The following is a 15,903-nucleotide window of genomic DNA, read 5'->3' as shown; positions in this document are numbered from 1 at the left end:
TGATGTGGATTACATTAAAACTAACTATTGGTGATTTTCTTGCTCTAAACATTTTCTTGACATCAATATTTTTATGCATAGTTACACAAATATCTCTTCAAAGAAAAATAGCCTTTGCAATTCATAAAGTTCTTGCAGTTGTCCACAAGGTGGCAGCCATTTGCAAAAATACATAACACTTTCCTTAATACCCTTACATATTATCCTTACATATTATCCAACATTTTATTGTTTTAACTGTTTTGTTGTTGTACATCGCCCAGAGTGGCTGGGTGACCAGCCAGATGGGAGATTAATAAATTTAATAAATGAAATAAATAAATACATACATACGTTAACTAGGGATGTATGAGAATTTCATTTTGATTCATTTTTTACCAGAATTCACCCTGTTCGCACCCTTGAACGCGAATGCAAGCACATTTTTCAGGAAAAGCTTGTATAACCTGAGTTTGTGTTTATGTTCAGAAAATGCATACATTGGGAAAATGCACTCTTTTAAATGTGCATTTTCAGAAAATTGTGTACTCAAATGTGTACTTTCCCTGTTCGAACAACAACGCCACCAAAAGTTCACAATCAGGGACAGAAACGACACAAATCAAACTTCGCGGTGGAATTCTGAGAACTTCAATGAGCTCAACCTTCACTGATTCTCCCATCCATGACATTAACTGGAACTTCCTCGCCTCTCACCCACTTTCGGTCCATGTTGACAGGTTAACTGACATCTGCCCTGTGATTAAGGTAGCTGAAGCAAACATTAGGGACCTCTCATGAAAAACTCACCTGTGGGAGTTTGGCCATCCCCTCTTTCTATAGGTCTTGTGCATTTTATTATCTAAGAATTTGAGATGGTGTGTGTGGGATATGTCAAATCCTTCTCTGAAGTGTTCCCCAACCTTCAGGAGCAGCTTGGCTGAAGTGTGTGTGGGGGGACACAAGAGGCTCAGCTGCAGCGGGAAGTGAGATGGAAATGCCCCAGTGAGTAAATGTATAGGCAAACTGGCAACCACCCTCTGCAGAAGCATATTATCCTCACAAATGGGGTTCCTTGGATATGCAGTAATTCATACGGTTCTTGTTATTTATTTTTTGGATTATGAAACTTCAGAGGTCATACTGTTGCTAATCTTTCAAGATGCTCCTACAAAAAAGAAACCGAATTCCTTTAAAATTAAAGCTGGCTTTACCAAAAACATGCATAAACAAACAAAACTCTTGGCCAAATGAGTTCATAATTTCACTTTCAATGCTTTTAATTTACAGTGTTGCCTGTGGATGATATCATGCTTTAACATTTAAATGTGATAACTGCATGCACTGTTCACCGAGCTGAGTTCCTTTAAAAAACCTTTCTGTATTTTGCTTACTGACCTTGGCTTCTGGATCACTGTTGATGCTACAGGAATCATCTTCATCACACTGTGGGGCATTTCTGTTGTGGAAGGCAAAATACCTCTATTAGGCTTAAAGTGTTAGATATAAATGAACAACTTAATACATTAAAGCCAAGTGTTTGACATTAAGAGCTTTTATGTATTGCTCTGGCTGCATTTACATGAACCTCTGAGCTGCAGGATTTGGGGGACTCCTGGAAATGGAAGATACTTGGTGGAGGACCTCCTTTGCAGACCTTAAGGCAGGGCTGAACAACTTATGGCCCCCAAGATATTTTGGTTTACGGCTCCCATCAGCCCTCCCTAGCATATATTGAATAAGGTGCTCTGTCAGGTTCTCCGTATCCACACTTGTTAGGGCTTTAAAAGTCAGCACCAGCCTAGAAACACATTAATAGTTGATACAGCTCCTTCAAGATTTCTCCTGATGATCAGAGAAGTCATCTCTGTATTACAGTGGCCTGTAGGGTTGGAAGACAGGATTAGAACTCATTTTACCCTCTGCATTTTAATTCCCAATTGTACCAGGAGATAAGAACTACAGAGTTAAGATACTTGTTCAGGAACGTTAACTCTCTAGAGCTTGCCTCCTGCTGCTACTGGAAATTAAACTAAATGTCATGTCCAGGCACCACCCTACATCAATTTATTCAATCCAGCAATGGGTAACTGGCAGCCTGAGATTATTTTGTCTGGTCCCAAAGAGCTTACTAAGGGTCCTGTGTTGACCAACTGATCTTTGCCAGTACTGACTTGCTCGCTGCCTTGTACCATGTCAGTCTATTTGTTCATCAAGCCCAGAGTAGGCTGACTGGCTAAAGGTCTTCAGGTAAGAGTCTTTCTCACCACCTACGACCTGATCTGTTTTAAATGGAGATGCCAGTGACTGAACTGGAGACCTCCTGCATGCAAAGCATGTGCTCTACCACTGATCTATCGTCCTACAACAACCACCTCCGCCCTGAAGCCGTGTGGCTAGTCCCCCGCACCCGGTCCACACACAATGTATCTCTCCTAAAATAGGAATGTCTTCAGCCATCCTGGACACAACAGTAGTTCTTCCTTTTGCAGTGTGCTGGCTCCTGAGCACCTAGGTGCTAAAGCAGGTGAACCTGCTGGTAAAGAAGCTGCTCATCTTTAGATTTCTAGATATTTCAAAGGGCCTGCTCCATAGGATTTTTTTTAATTAAGAAAACTGCAAACTAGGGCTGAAATTCTACGTGCACTTACTTAAAAGTAAATCCCACTGAAATAAATGTGACATATTTCCAGGTGAATGCATTTAAGACTGAGGGGTAAAGATAATCAATAGATAAACACTGCATACCTGAGCTTCAAAGAGGCATAGCGCAATGTTGCTCCTTCAAACTCTTTTAAACTGGGGTCGGGATTCACCGTGGCTTCATGAAGGTCCTAGGGAGTGGGGAGGGAGAAAGAAGACACCATGATGTTAAACAGGATGTGGGGCAGTTCTTCTATTTTCAAAGGGAAAATAAAATTCTTCCTGCAAAGCAGCAATACAACATGTTTGGCTAAAAGGTGTATAAAAAAAGGCATGCATGCATTTTTCAGACTACTATTTGTTAAGTGCAGGCCCAGTTTTGTTACAGGTGAGCATTTGCCCTGCTGACTTGTACAAATTCTTTTGGTGTGAAAATATGAGAATTAAATAGCACATTTGGGAGCTAAACCTCCCCTCACAAGCCACCCACCCCCATTCACTTTGGCTGATTAGATATTTGGCATGAGTGATGTTTATTGGGGGAGGGCGGGGGGAACAATAAATACAGCCACAGCCATGCAACATGTTCTTCTTTAAGAAAAGATTAAACAAGTATTGAAGTGTTCTGAAATCTGACAATATACTTGCCTTCCAAATGTCACTATTAATCTTTCCCCCATTCAGTACAGCAAAATCACTCCATGGCTGTTTCTAGATATGTAATTATTCACACGGGAAGAAGCACATTGATTAAAAAAAGAAACAAAGAAAAGTAAGGAGGGAAGAAAGGAAGGAAGGAAGGAAGAAAAAAACACACAAAACACTGTTGTTAGCATTGATATTTACAGGCTGGGTTAGGGAAAAGATTGCCTCAAATTTCAACTCATTAATTTACTGTATAATCAGAGATGGCTCAAGGTGTGATGTTGTCTTAGCAAATTAAAATTTTTCTCTCCCCATTCCTCACATCTCTCATCATATGGTGTGCAGCATGGCAACTGCACATTAGATAGGTTAAGAGTTAATCAGGGTTTTCTCTCTTTGTCAGTTTTTAATGTCTAGCACCTCTTAACTTCCTACGTTTTACAACTGTATCTAGGCCCCGGGCAGCCAACACAGATCAAAAGGCTCTTGTGGCCCCCGTATTACAGGGGTTATGACCCAGCCAAAGAGCTGCTAAATAGCCCCTGTGCTAAGCAGCCCCTGTGCATCTCATCCAAAAGTGCAGGCAATGGCGCTTTCCTGAAGACATTATATGATTGAAGGAAATGTCAGCACCCCAGATGCTTTCCTAACTGGCCTCCATGGTTGAGCCAGCCCTGGGTACAATAGTTTTGGATGGTACCACCAATAGGAATGAAGAATATCTCTAATGCAGCAGTTTTTAAACTCCCCAGCCCCCTACAGACCACTTGAAAATTGCTGATGATCTTGGCAGACCACTTAGTAAACATTTTTGTTGTTCTCCAAATCATATACATAACTCGTATTTTAATAAAATTTTCTTCTGCACTAGCATCATCATCAAAATCAGTGTTCTATTCTGAAAATAACAGGTCCTAGGCCAGCCTGCTGAAAAGTGCCCCTTTAATTGATAATATTTAAGGGAAAAATTTGTATTACAAAATTATGTAATTATGATTTTGTATTACAAAACTCATAGGCCCTAGCCAGAGCCTTGACCTGATGTTAATCCTGTTCTGGTCAAAACAGCCCCTATCCCCATCATCAGAAAAGAATATATTAAGTATAGGGCCAAGTAGAGATGTTCTGTAACCTTTCTGTGGAATGGATCCCACAGATCACTAGTGGTCTGCAGACCACAGTTTGAGAATGTCTGCTCTAGTGTTACCTATCAAGACAAGTAACTAGGACAGGGGAAAATTCATACAAGTTAGAAACAGACAGACAACAAGCTTGCCCTTTCATTAAGATGTTTAAATGAAAGGAGAACAACTGTGGAGCTAGGAAAAATTGCTTTGGCCTAGTCAGTAATACCAACTGAGAAAATATATATTCATCCCCCAGGTATTTATCAGATCATAACTCCCTTGTATTTCCAAACTGTTAGAACAAAGTATATAAAGTTTCTGAGAAATTCAACATAAAGAGAGGGAGGGTGAGGAGAAGGACAATGGAGTAAGAAATACAGACAGATTTCTTATTGCAACTAAAATTACCAACAAGAGAACCACTAACATGCTTTCATAAGGGAAGCCCTGCTGGATCAAATTCAAGACCTTTCTAGCCCAGCATTCTGTTTCCCACAGTGACCAACCAGATGCCCATGGGAAGCCTCAACACTTATTTTCCTTCTATTGAATCTTCAAAGTAAGTCACACAACAGTTCAGAATGTAAAATTCAGCTTTCATATTTAAAATTTTTCCGTATGGAAAAAATATTAATACTGAATTGCTTTCCATTCAAACCTGGATGCTGCTGTTTGAAGCAAGACTTTATGTGCAAAGACACAGGGAAAAAAACTGGAGTGAGACATACAGTAGGATATCAAATAATAAGGAAAATAACAAATTGCTCAGTTACAAAATGTACCCAAAAAGTACATAACACAAAGGTTAGAACACTTTCCTCTCAGACCAAGCGCCAAATATATGAATAATGCATATTTCTAACAGGAGCTGAATAGTTAATATTTCCTCTACCTGAGGGACAGACGTTTCCTCCAACTTTCTCCCAATGCCAGGGATGGGGAACTTTTTTCCACTGAAGTCCACATTCCCTCAGGGATAATCCGTCAAATGCTGCATACTTGCAGTGGGCAGGGCTGGAGCCAGAGCCAAAAGTGGGCAGACGCTGCTTTTCTTTTTTTCTGCTACCCTGTCTTTCTCTCTCTTCTCTGTCAATCTGCCTTTTTGCTACCCCCTTCTCTCTCTCCCTGTCTCGATACCACCTTCTTCTCTCTCTCCCCCTCTTTCCATCCCCACCCAGCGAACTGCTGAGAAAGGAACAGATCACTCTTCCCAGAAATCTGAGCTGGTTGCTTGCAGGGGGCTTTTGAAATTAGGCTGAGGGCTACAGATTGGCCACCCCCAGAGGATTCTCTAGATTCTCATTCTCTAGATGAGGCTTTTATTGTGTGCTCATGATTGGTCATTCATGGAAGTATGCGGGTCCTTTACATGATGTTTTCAACCTCCAGGGCCTCTCCCATGTTTTATGACCTTTGTCCCGGCTTTTTTCTTAACAGGGAAAATGCGACAATAAATTTTAATCATGCTTTAAAGGGCTCCAATGGCTGGTGAATTTCCAGAATCCCGCTATATCACATTATCATCTAGTGTCTGTATAATGAAACATATAGAACTTGCAGACAGAGGAGATCCCCGAAAAGCACGCGTGAGCATGTGTAAAGGAGCCGATCTTAATCCAGCAAAGAATCTGGAAGCAGAAGCCCCAGTAAAGGTGTGGGATAAAAGCCTGCTGTAGAGAAGCCCTAAGAAGAACCAGCTGAAACTGAAATATTCCTCTCTAAAATCCACATATTTGCTACTGCCACCTCCTACTTAAATTAGCCTGGGATGTCATATTTCCTTATGTCCTCTTTTCAAGGGCTTCCCTGCAGACCCCTCTGGCTTTACTCCTTTCTTTTGATGTGCCCCTGGACTCAAGACAATAGTGAGCGTTACCAGATAGTCCATCTGCTTTTGTTTTGTCTAAATACAGTTCCTTGGGGGTTGGGCATGCATGGTAATTGCAAACTGCTATCTGAATTCATCCCTGATTATATTTTGGAAGATGCAAACATTGTTTCCCTCACTTAGAAAAACCATTCTCATCATGTTCGAGAATTCCATGGCCTAGATAAACTGTTCCGATTAACCCCATGGGGTGCCAGAATACAAAGCACTGAGCTTTCTGAAGTGGTGAGTGGGAAAAATGCAATTCGTCCCCATTATGCTAGATCAGGATTCCATATGCAGGATTATCTGTAGATGGATACATTTCTAGCTGCCTTAAAGACAGGAATAAGTTCTGGTGCATCTTGCTGTATATGTGTAAAACCTGGTATACAATATTTCTCCATGTGCCCTTGTACCTAGCAGCAATTCAGAGAGGAAGGGTAATCACACGGTGGATAAAAACAGCTAATTAGCATGACTGAACCAACCCCTAATTAGTATGAAATAAGTTGAAAGACATACTATTATTATTAGTATTGATTTTTTAAAAAGTATTTTCTTTAACATTTTAATTTTAAGCCATTTTACCTATCCATGCGGTCAAGGTAGACATACAAACATTACCTCAGTTTCTGGCGTGGGAGATGGTGTAATTGAACTAAGTGATCCTTTTCGTGAGCCCTGAAGTTCTGTTGGTATGGTCACGGGACGTTCCCACTGGGTTGTTCCTGTTGGTATGTGCCAATAATAGATCCCAGCTATGTCACTGATCTTTTTCCAGCCTGGAGGTAAGTCGGGGTCTGTCTGAAATGAGTGATCACTCCATATATCTACTGGGAATAAAAATCCAACACAAGGCACTGTTGTTAAGACATGAAACAAGTCGCCCCAAAAATCCAGATTCAAATGACGCAGATGGTTCTATTATTAAAGGAAGATGAAAGAAGAAACGATCTGTAAAATGGAAATTTACCTGTGAAGGCAAGATGGCATGTAAGAACATAAGAAGAGCCATGCTGGATCAGACCAAGGGTCCATATAGTCCAGCATTCTGTTCCTACAGTGGCCAACCAGCTGTTGACCAGGAACCCACAAGCAGGACATGAGCGCAACAGCACCCTCCCACCCATGTTCCCCAGCAACTGGTATACATAGGGTCACTGCCTCTGCTTCTGGAGGCAGCACATAGCCATCAAGACTAGTAGCCATTGATAGCCTTTTCCTCCATGAATTTGTCTAGCCCCCTTTTAAAGCCATCCAAATTGGTGGCCATCACTACGTCGTGTGGTAGTGAATTCCATAGTTTAACTAGGAGCTGTGTGAAGAAGTACTTCCTTTTATCTGTCCTGAATCTCCCGCTAATCAGCTTCATGGGATGACTCTGGGTTCTAGTATTTTGAGAGATGGAGAAAAATGTCTCCCTATCCACATTCTCCACACCATGCATAATTTTGTACACCTCTATCATGTCACCCCTTACCCTTCATTTTTCCAAGCTAAACAATCCTAGCTGTTGTAACCTTCTCTCACAGGGGAGATGCTCCAGCCCCTTGATCATTTTAGTTGCCCTTTTCTGCACTTACAAGATGGTAGTGATGGCCATCACCTTGGATGGCTTTAAAAGGGGATTAGACAAACTCATGGAGTATAATGCCCTCAATGGCTACTTGTCATGATGGCTAAATATTACTTCCAGTATCAGAGACAGTATGCCTCTCAATACTAGTTGCCCGGGAACATAACCAACAGCATGACATTGCGCTCATGTCCTGCTTGTAGGCGACTCTGGGATCAGATTGCTAGACAAGACAGGCCTTTGGTCTGATCCACTATGGCTGTTATGTTCTTACTATAGAAATGATTCAGTATTGTTACAACACACATACAACACTACCCCTTTTACAGTCAGACTATACCTGTTAATCCTCCTCGGGCACACTGATAGTCTAACATTGCAGACATCAGGGTTGGGACCTGCGACCTTCCAGATGGTACAGGACTACAACTCCCCAAATAACTGACCACTGGATATGCTATCTGAGGCTGATGGGAGATGAAGTCCAACATCATCTGGAGAGCCACAGGTTCCCTACTCCTGCTCTAAGTAATCTAACAATCTCATTTCAGACTGCCAACTCAGGTTCTTATAAGGAATGTGTACCTGCCTAGACTGTACTCCCACTCAACTATATGAAGGCACGACAAAACACTTTACAAAGGCAGCTGATTTCATTGAGAGATATATAAGCATAGACTTAACTGTTCCACTGAAATTAGTGAGTGTCAGGGGTGTTTCTGAGCACAGGGAGTGGGATAGCAGTTCAGATTCTGAAGGAGAACCATCAGACATGGGGGAGGTGTTTTCCCAGGCTAGTCCAGATATGAGTAGGCCTGCTTCTCAGGTTACAAACGTCCAGATGGCTGAGCATGAGGGTCCCTCCTCACCACCCCCCTGTGAGAGGCAGCGAACAGGAGGAGGCGGGGTTTGGGGAGGATGACCTAATAGATGCCAGATGCAAATGCAGAGGAAAGAGAGAAAAGGCAGGGGTGGAACTTAGACGGTCTACCCAATTCGCCTTGCATGAAAAGCTGCACTTAGAGGCCTCATGACAAGAGAGGGACCTCCCCCCCTTAAGTTAGGCTAGCCAGACCGCCTCCCTCTTCAAACAGCAGGCAACTCTCATAATTCCATTTGAATCCCCTGAAGGCATTTCTTTGTAGACGGAGAGTCTCTGAGAATTTGCATCTGTATGACCCTGTGAAGTAATGAATTAAAAGCTGTTGACTGAAGCCTCTTGGCTGTATATGTTTGGGCACTGAAGTAAAGTGGGGGCTAAGGGAATCCTGACAGCGAGAGATCATAGTGGTAACTGTGGCTGGATTATGCCCAATGTCTTAAAGTGGATTAGTCCACAAAGTTTGTTTTTAAAACAACACACAAACAACTTTTCACATAAGCTTAATAAAATTATAAATCCTAAGCAACAGGGAATTAGGATATGTAAATAAGTCTGATTTAAAATGAGATACCTGAAAATGGAAAAATAAAGATTTCAATATAGCTGCTTACCATCTTACTTTGAAAGATAAACTATACACCTAAACTCTTTAACAATGTCACAATTGATTCACCATTGGTGCTATGCCTCAAGATTGCATGTTACACTTCTCATGTGCTCCAATCCACTCACTCCCTGGTTTGAGCAAACCATAATTTGTTGCGTCACCTGAATTAGAAAAATTACAGTTTGTGTAAACTGCAGTTTGCCTCCAAACCAGAACTGGATATCCAGTCCAACCTACCTTAGGTTACCTTGATGCTCAAACAAGCAAGTGAATCAACTGCAACATGCAAGGACAGGAGGGAGGGGGAGCATGGGATCTCAAAGCTCATCCCCAATGACCAAATCATGGTTTGGTTGTTATGCGTGAACTGGGCCATAGAGCGATTCTTCCAGGTCAAGGCCAAAGTAAATCCTATAGTAGGCTTAATTTGAAAATTACTGAAGTACAGAACACATTTCAAGCCATAGAAATGTCTTCTTTAGGAGAAAAACAAGGACTAATCTGAACTGTTTGAAATATAAATTCAAAGGTACAAGAAACATCTAGAACATTGCAGCTATGTACCTCTGCAGAACATTGTTGTGAGTAATTAATCCCTGGCAGGTGCAAGTAGGGTTGAGAAAGACTCCTGTCTGAAACTGTGGAGAGCCACTGCCAGTGTAAACAATGCTGAGCTAGATGGACCAGTTCATCTGACTTGGTGGAAGGCAGAATTCTATGTTCCTATTTATTCAGCTACTACAGACCTGCAAATGGTCAAGAGACCATAGAAACTAGTGAAGAGAAGAGAGCCCTTTGTAATGATTATATATCTGAACAATACATGTTACCATTTGAATCCAGTTTTTCTCCTGAAGAAGATACTTCCTAAAGCTTGGGACCGGTTGGGTAATTTACTGACAGGGTTCATACAATCACTGCAGTCCACCATGGCTTAAATAAAACACGGTGGGCTGCGGTGATCGTGTGAACTGGCCCAATAAATTTGTACCTATTATTGGACTTACTGTTCCTTGAGCTGGCAGAATCACTCCAACTTTGTCTGCATTCACATATAACACTAAGCCATTGTTTATATTTACCGTGGCTGTTGCTTTAGCTATGAATTCTCTTGCAGAGGAGCAAACAAACGATGGTTTGTTTTCCCTATTTCTGGTTTGTTTCTCTCTCTCCCACCTATTTTTCCAGTCTTCAGAGCAGTTTCATTATCAGGCTGTTCTTTCCGGTGCCTCTATTTCAAGGTGCATAACAGTGCAATAAGCCATGGATCTGGGGTCAAAATTCACAACAAGCCATGGTGTAAACAAGCCAGACTTTGTAAGCCAACATGGCTTCTGTTTGTGGTTTGTGGCTGGTTAACACACAATTTTACACACAACTTTCAAATAAGTTTCCTAAATCCTAAAGCAACAAATGAAGATTTTCTAAAAATTAGAAGCTCTGACTATTCTTCACACACTATTTCTGTTTTAGAAGGAGAAAAGTGAAATTGTTTTTGGAAACAGGACAATTTCTAAGAATTCCTGATTGTTTATTCAAAATATAGACAGGGTAACATTTCCCCCCTTAATATAATACTGCATATACAGTACCTTTGTGAGAAAAGGCTAATTGTTGCAGCTGGAATTCAAATAATGATAACTACACAAAAGCAAAATGTAGAATACTGCTCATAAGGAGAGATTTCTTCCCAACCAACCAAAGATGAAAGGAAAATTACACATAATTATTCATGAGTACAGCATAGTATGTTGTAAAAGTCAGAGAACCAAATATGAATGCCTTTGAAGTTTAGAAGCCTCCAGCAGCGTTTTTACTTGGAAACAAAAAGCAAAACAGATTTCTGCAGATCTTCAATAAGGACAATATAACTAAAATAAACAAAAGGCTATATAGATCTGAAAGCAAGTACTGCAGTAAAGTTACAAAAAACCTCTACCATCAAGACAAGAAAATATTTTGAGTGAGTGCAACTCATTAAATTAAATACAAATCTAATATATGAAATTTATGATTATTTGCCTGAATACATTTCCTTTGAATATAATAAGCTATCCTGTATTGGAAACATTATATTTTTACTTATAAGTGTATAGTATTCATTCTGCTCTAGCTGCTTTGAAACTAATTACAAATACATTTTTACTAACGTACACTGAGAAGAGAATTTATGGGAACCATACTGAGAAGTAAATCTCTTTTTGTGCATTTAGGTAGGCCTAGAAGGCTAGACTATATGTCAGAAGGACCCATAATTAGCAAGCCTATATCAAATTAACAGGAATATAAAGAACTAAGGCCCTTTCTGAATTACAATAAACATTCCACGGAGCCATTCTTTCTATATAAGTCATAGAAATCCCTAACTGGTATGTTGAATTAAGAGCCTTGCGAGGACTGAAGTTTTATATTATCCAGGGTTTCCTTAAGAATTTTGTTGTTTAATAAGACTTTTACCTCACTGTCAGAGAGGCTATGCAGAGCATCCCAGGATTTGTATACTGTCACACTTGCTCCTCAGTAGTAGCTTGCAAGCGAACTACAAACAAGTTTATAGGACAATAAAGTGTCAGCAAAGTGACAAATAATGAGCAATCACTGTCTCTCAGTGGCTATCAATAATGGGTCCACAAACCAGAATGAGCCTTCAGGCTGCTTCCTCCCTTTTACCAAGAATGGTTATCTTGGGTCTTGTGGAAACAGGGATAATCATTTGACAACATTTACATCTATTTTAGCATAACTTCATGTATATTCCAAAATAACAGCACATGCATTGTAGTCTGAAATTATTGTGGACTATAATCAGCTTAGATATCCAGTTTACGTGTAGCCATCTGCCTACCACTATCTTCCATAGGTCCATAAAAGTTACTAGTCCATAACATTTTAACAGGCTGCTTGCTTTCACAAAAATACAGCAGCCATTGATAGAGCACTGACACCTTGAAAGGTGCCAATTTATATAATTTCACTGTCTGGAAGCAATTCTTACTCATTGTACGCTACTGGCAGAGTGGCTCTTTAGAAGTCTGGTTTTTGAACTCTCCACTGGGTTCCATCTTAATGAAAATTGAGATTTGGTGACCAAGGACCCATTAGCCTTCAACGTTTGTTACTTGGGGGCGAGCGTTCTTGCACATATCTCCATGCACTGAATGGGGCAATAAGAGTTTAATTGTTGTTTGAGCTACAAATCATGGGGCATTTACACGCTGGAAGCCCAGCATGAGAGGGATCCTTTGGGAAAGGGAAGAAAAACATTACATTTTTATGAGCACAGGAAATTCACATCCTTGCCAGTACTTCTAAAGGCTCCTGGCTGTCAGCAACACAGCTTAGCTCTGAAGCCTGCCTGTAGTGGAGCCCAGCAGCATCTGTAGATAGAGAAGTTGTAGCACAGGAAAAAGATGGTGGTTCTGATTGTGGTGCAGGGAAATCGATAGTGCTGGGATGCCACTGCATGCCCTGTCTGAAGCCCTATATACACCTCCAAACGCACAGATGCAACTCAGATGGCAGAGGTTAACGGAGCCTCCAAACATTTTGGATCAGTGGGCACATTTGGGATTTTGAGAGAGTATTGGGGATTCTTTCACAAAACGGCTGCCACGGAGAGGGGCTTGTCCATTCATAACATGGCTACCATGGTGGACATGGCCCAGAAGGCAAACTTGTGCGACTAAAAGAAAAGGAACCTGTCCAAGAACCTAAGTACAAGGCAGAGGTGGGGTCTGAGCTCTAAAACAAAACAAAAAAACACCATTTTGAACCCAAATAAAGATGACACTAGAGACCAGTACTTCACTTTGCAGCATGCCAGATTGCCAGTTTGTTTAATTGTTTATTTTAAATCTTAAGAAATAAAAATCAGGAGGGGAATGTAGCCTGGCGGGTGTCAAGAGATGTATCCATGGACACACTGGTACCTACAGATACCAAGTTGGAGACCCTAGTTCTACAGCATTGGAGGTGCATGCAAACAGTTTGCTTGCCATATGAATGCTCATACCTGATGCAGGAAGAAAACCAAGATTTGTTATGGGGGACAATAAATACAGTTCACTGTAGGGGCAGGTACTTTGCATATGTGAAACAGATGTACAGTCCTTCTATGGCATCAAAACGTTTCACTGTGGTAGCAAATTTCGATATTGGCATTATTGGGCAATTCCAATGGTAGTGGTAATGGTGGTGGGAAATTAGGCTGTATAAACCTGTGGGGTCATCTCAGATTGTGAATGGTTAACATCTGTGAACTAAAATACCATGTTGTTTCTATATTATTTATTTATGCTTATAGGCTGCTCTGTAACAGTGTTTCCAGGGTGGCTTATAGCATATTGCTATTCTCCTCTGAAGGAGGTTCTGCAGTCTACGTAGCAGTGTTTTATGAGAAAGTGTCATTATTCATTAATGAACTTCTTCTAAAACCAAGATGTTTTTAGATGTCCTGCCCAAAAAAATCCCTACCCTGAAGTATTTTGTATAAACCAGACCCAAGTAATTGTGAATGTTTGGCAGGATAACTGAAAGTTTCTAGGAAAAATTATACACACACACACACACACACAACATAAGGATAGAGCAAAATCATAGTATATTTATTAAATTTGCTAATAAAATTATGCATCTATTTAAAGCGGGTAACACAGGCCATCCCCACCACCATACTGCTGCCAAAATTCATGGCAGCCAAAAAAGGTAGTATGCCACTGAAAATCAGTGGCAAGACAATACAGAGCAATGCACCGGCCAAGTTTAGCTTATTTCCAATCTAAATTTGGCCAGTGTGCCGCATTTCCATAGTGCTCACTACTGAAAATCGGCATCTTTTTTGTTACTGCTGCCCTGCAGAATTCTGTGGGGTGCCAGCAACAGTGGCAGTAGTGTGGCCCATGGGAGGGGGACTGTGGGAGGCATGAAAATAGTCCTCAGACCTCCCAAAGTTGCCCCCCCCCTAATTCAAAGGTAACAAAATGAATTAAACTATTACTTCTTATATGACTTCTTCCATGAGTTTTAGCCTGAAGAGCAAATTGATGTCTGAAATTTTGAATGAATGACTTGAAAAGGAAGTTTATGAAAGAAAGACCAACTCAGCTTGCTTTAAATCATCATCATGAAAGATGGCAGAATGTGGTTTCGGCAACAATCTCTTCTGTATGTGAGGACCTCTATAATCACCCACATAGTTAAGCTGAAGAAAGGCCAACATACGAATCACAATAAATGAACATGTAACTAAAGAACATATACTTAGAGGTTTAGGGAGTAACTTGGAAAGAAATACAAGGTATAATAAAACCTGAATAAAATAATATATTGATGTTTCATAACTCCTCCAGCTGTCAGACTCTACCACTGAGCTGATTTATTGAAGCAATAAACTCCATTCCATACCATATGCTCCAATTTGCTGAATTTGGCAAGATGATGAAAGCAAATTTGGGAATTCAATTTGTATTTGAAGTTGTGATGGTTTAACTATAGCGTACTGAAATAATATTACAACTCCCTAAAGCAAGATGGAAATTAACTGCGACTACAACTAGATGGCACTGTAAACGATACATCGGATTTGGTAGTCATTGGTGGTTGTAAAAAGTAAATATATACAACAAACTTTTTTTACTGCTTTCCTTTTACTGCTTTCAAAGGGAAAGGATAGCAAATCAAAAAGTGCCATAACATGAATCATAGCTTGGCCTCAATTTAATTAGACAAAGATAAAAAGTGTGGGAGGCAATAGTATCCGTTATGGCATTACTGACCTGGAGGTACAGTAAAATGGAGACAATTTTCTCTTCCATTATTTTTCAGCTTCATGAAGATATCCTTTCTTGTATGGCAGGTATCCCAAGGGTGTTTTACAAAGTCAATGGTCAAAAAGTAGAAATGCAAAAAAAAAAAAAAATGGTTTCAGTATCTCCGATCATCATAGTGAATTGGCATGATTTGGCCTTGACTGCTCCTTATACATCATTAACCAGAATTATATTGTGCATTCTTCCATGGCTCAAGAATGCTGAGAGTTGAAACAGACGGTCAGGAGAATCACGTATTGTAGCCTTTTTTGGATCGCCCCATTCATACTGTATATGTGTGTGCGCGCAAATGTGTATGTATCAGTCGTCCCCAACCTGGTGTTCTCCAGATGTTTTGGGCTACAACTCCCAGCATTCCTGACCATTGCCCATGCTGGCTGGGGCTGATGGGAGTTGGAAGTCCAAAATATCTGGAGGGCACCAGGACTTTAGATCCTGGGCTGTGCTATCCAAGCTGACAGTAAAAGGGGCTATATTCAGACAATCAGAATGGTCTCAATGAACAGGGATTGTTCCAGAAATACAGACGGAAATTGCAAAGTTACATCTCCAATATTTCACCTTCATTTTGTAATTTTAAAACATAACTTAATTCACTGAACACTGTTATGTTAATACCTTTTCCAAGGTTCCTTAACATGAGTAAAGTATATTATGTGGACATATTTAAGATGTTATCACAGCAGACATATAAGAAAAGAGAAGACTTAAATGGATATTAAAAGCAAACAAATATAACTATATG

At 40.5% G+C, this 15,903-nt stretch overlaps 1 protein-coding gene across 3 annotated transcripts in view; it reads right to left on the bottom strand.

Annotated features, from left to right (window-relative positions):
- APBB2 (amyloid beta precursor protein binding family B member 2) overlaps positions 1-15,903 on the bottom strand; it is a 243,694-nt gene that overhangs the window by 79,568 nt on the left and 148,223 nt on the right. For 2 of the 3 annotated variants that reach the window (XM_084856916.1, XM_084856917.1), the window contains 3 exons: positions 6,889-7,094; positions 2,728-2,813; positions 1,378-1,438 (listed from right to left, as the gene is read on the bottom strand). In XM_084856916.1, coding sequence (XP_084713042.1) covers positions 1,378-1,438; positions 2,728-2,813; positions 6,889-7,094 — 353 coding nt within the window. Of the gene's footprint in view, positions 1-1,377; positions 1,439-2,727; positions 2,814-3,270; positions 3,334-6,888; positions 7,095-15,903 lie in introns of all 3 variants that reach the window. The other variant, XM_084856914.1, reaches the window with a different exon arrangement.

This window comes from Heloderma suspectum, chromosome 5 (genome assembly GCF_057233095.1).
Source record: "Heloderma suspectum isolate Gila_16-S chromosome 5, 16-S_ref, whole genome shotgun sequence".
NCBI classification, from domain to species: Eukaryota; Metazoa; Chordata; class Lepidosauria; order Squamata; family Helodermatidae; genus Heloderma; species Heloderma suspectum.
Note: the sequence above shows the minus strand (reverse complement) of the source record. Positions and strands in the feature narration are given on the sequence as shown.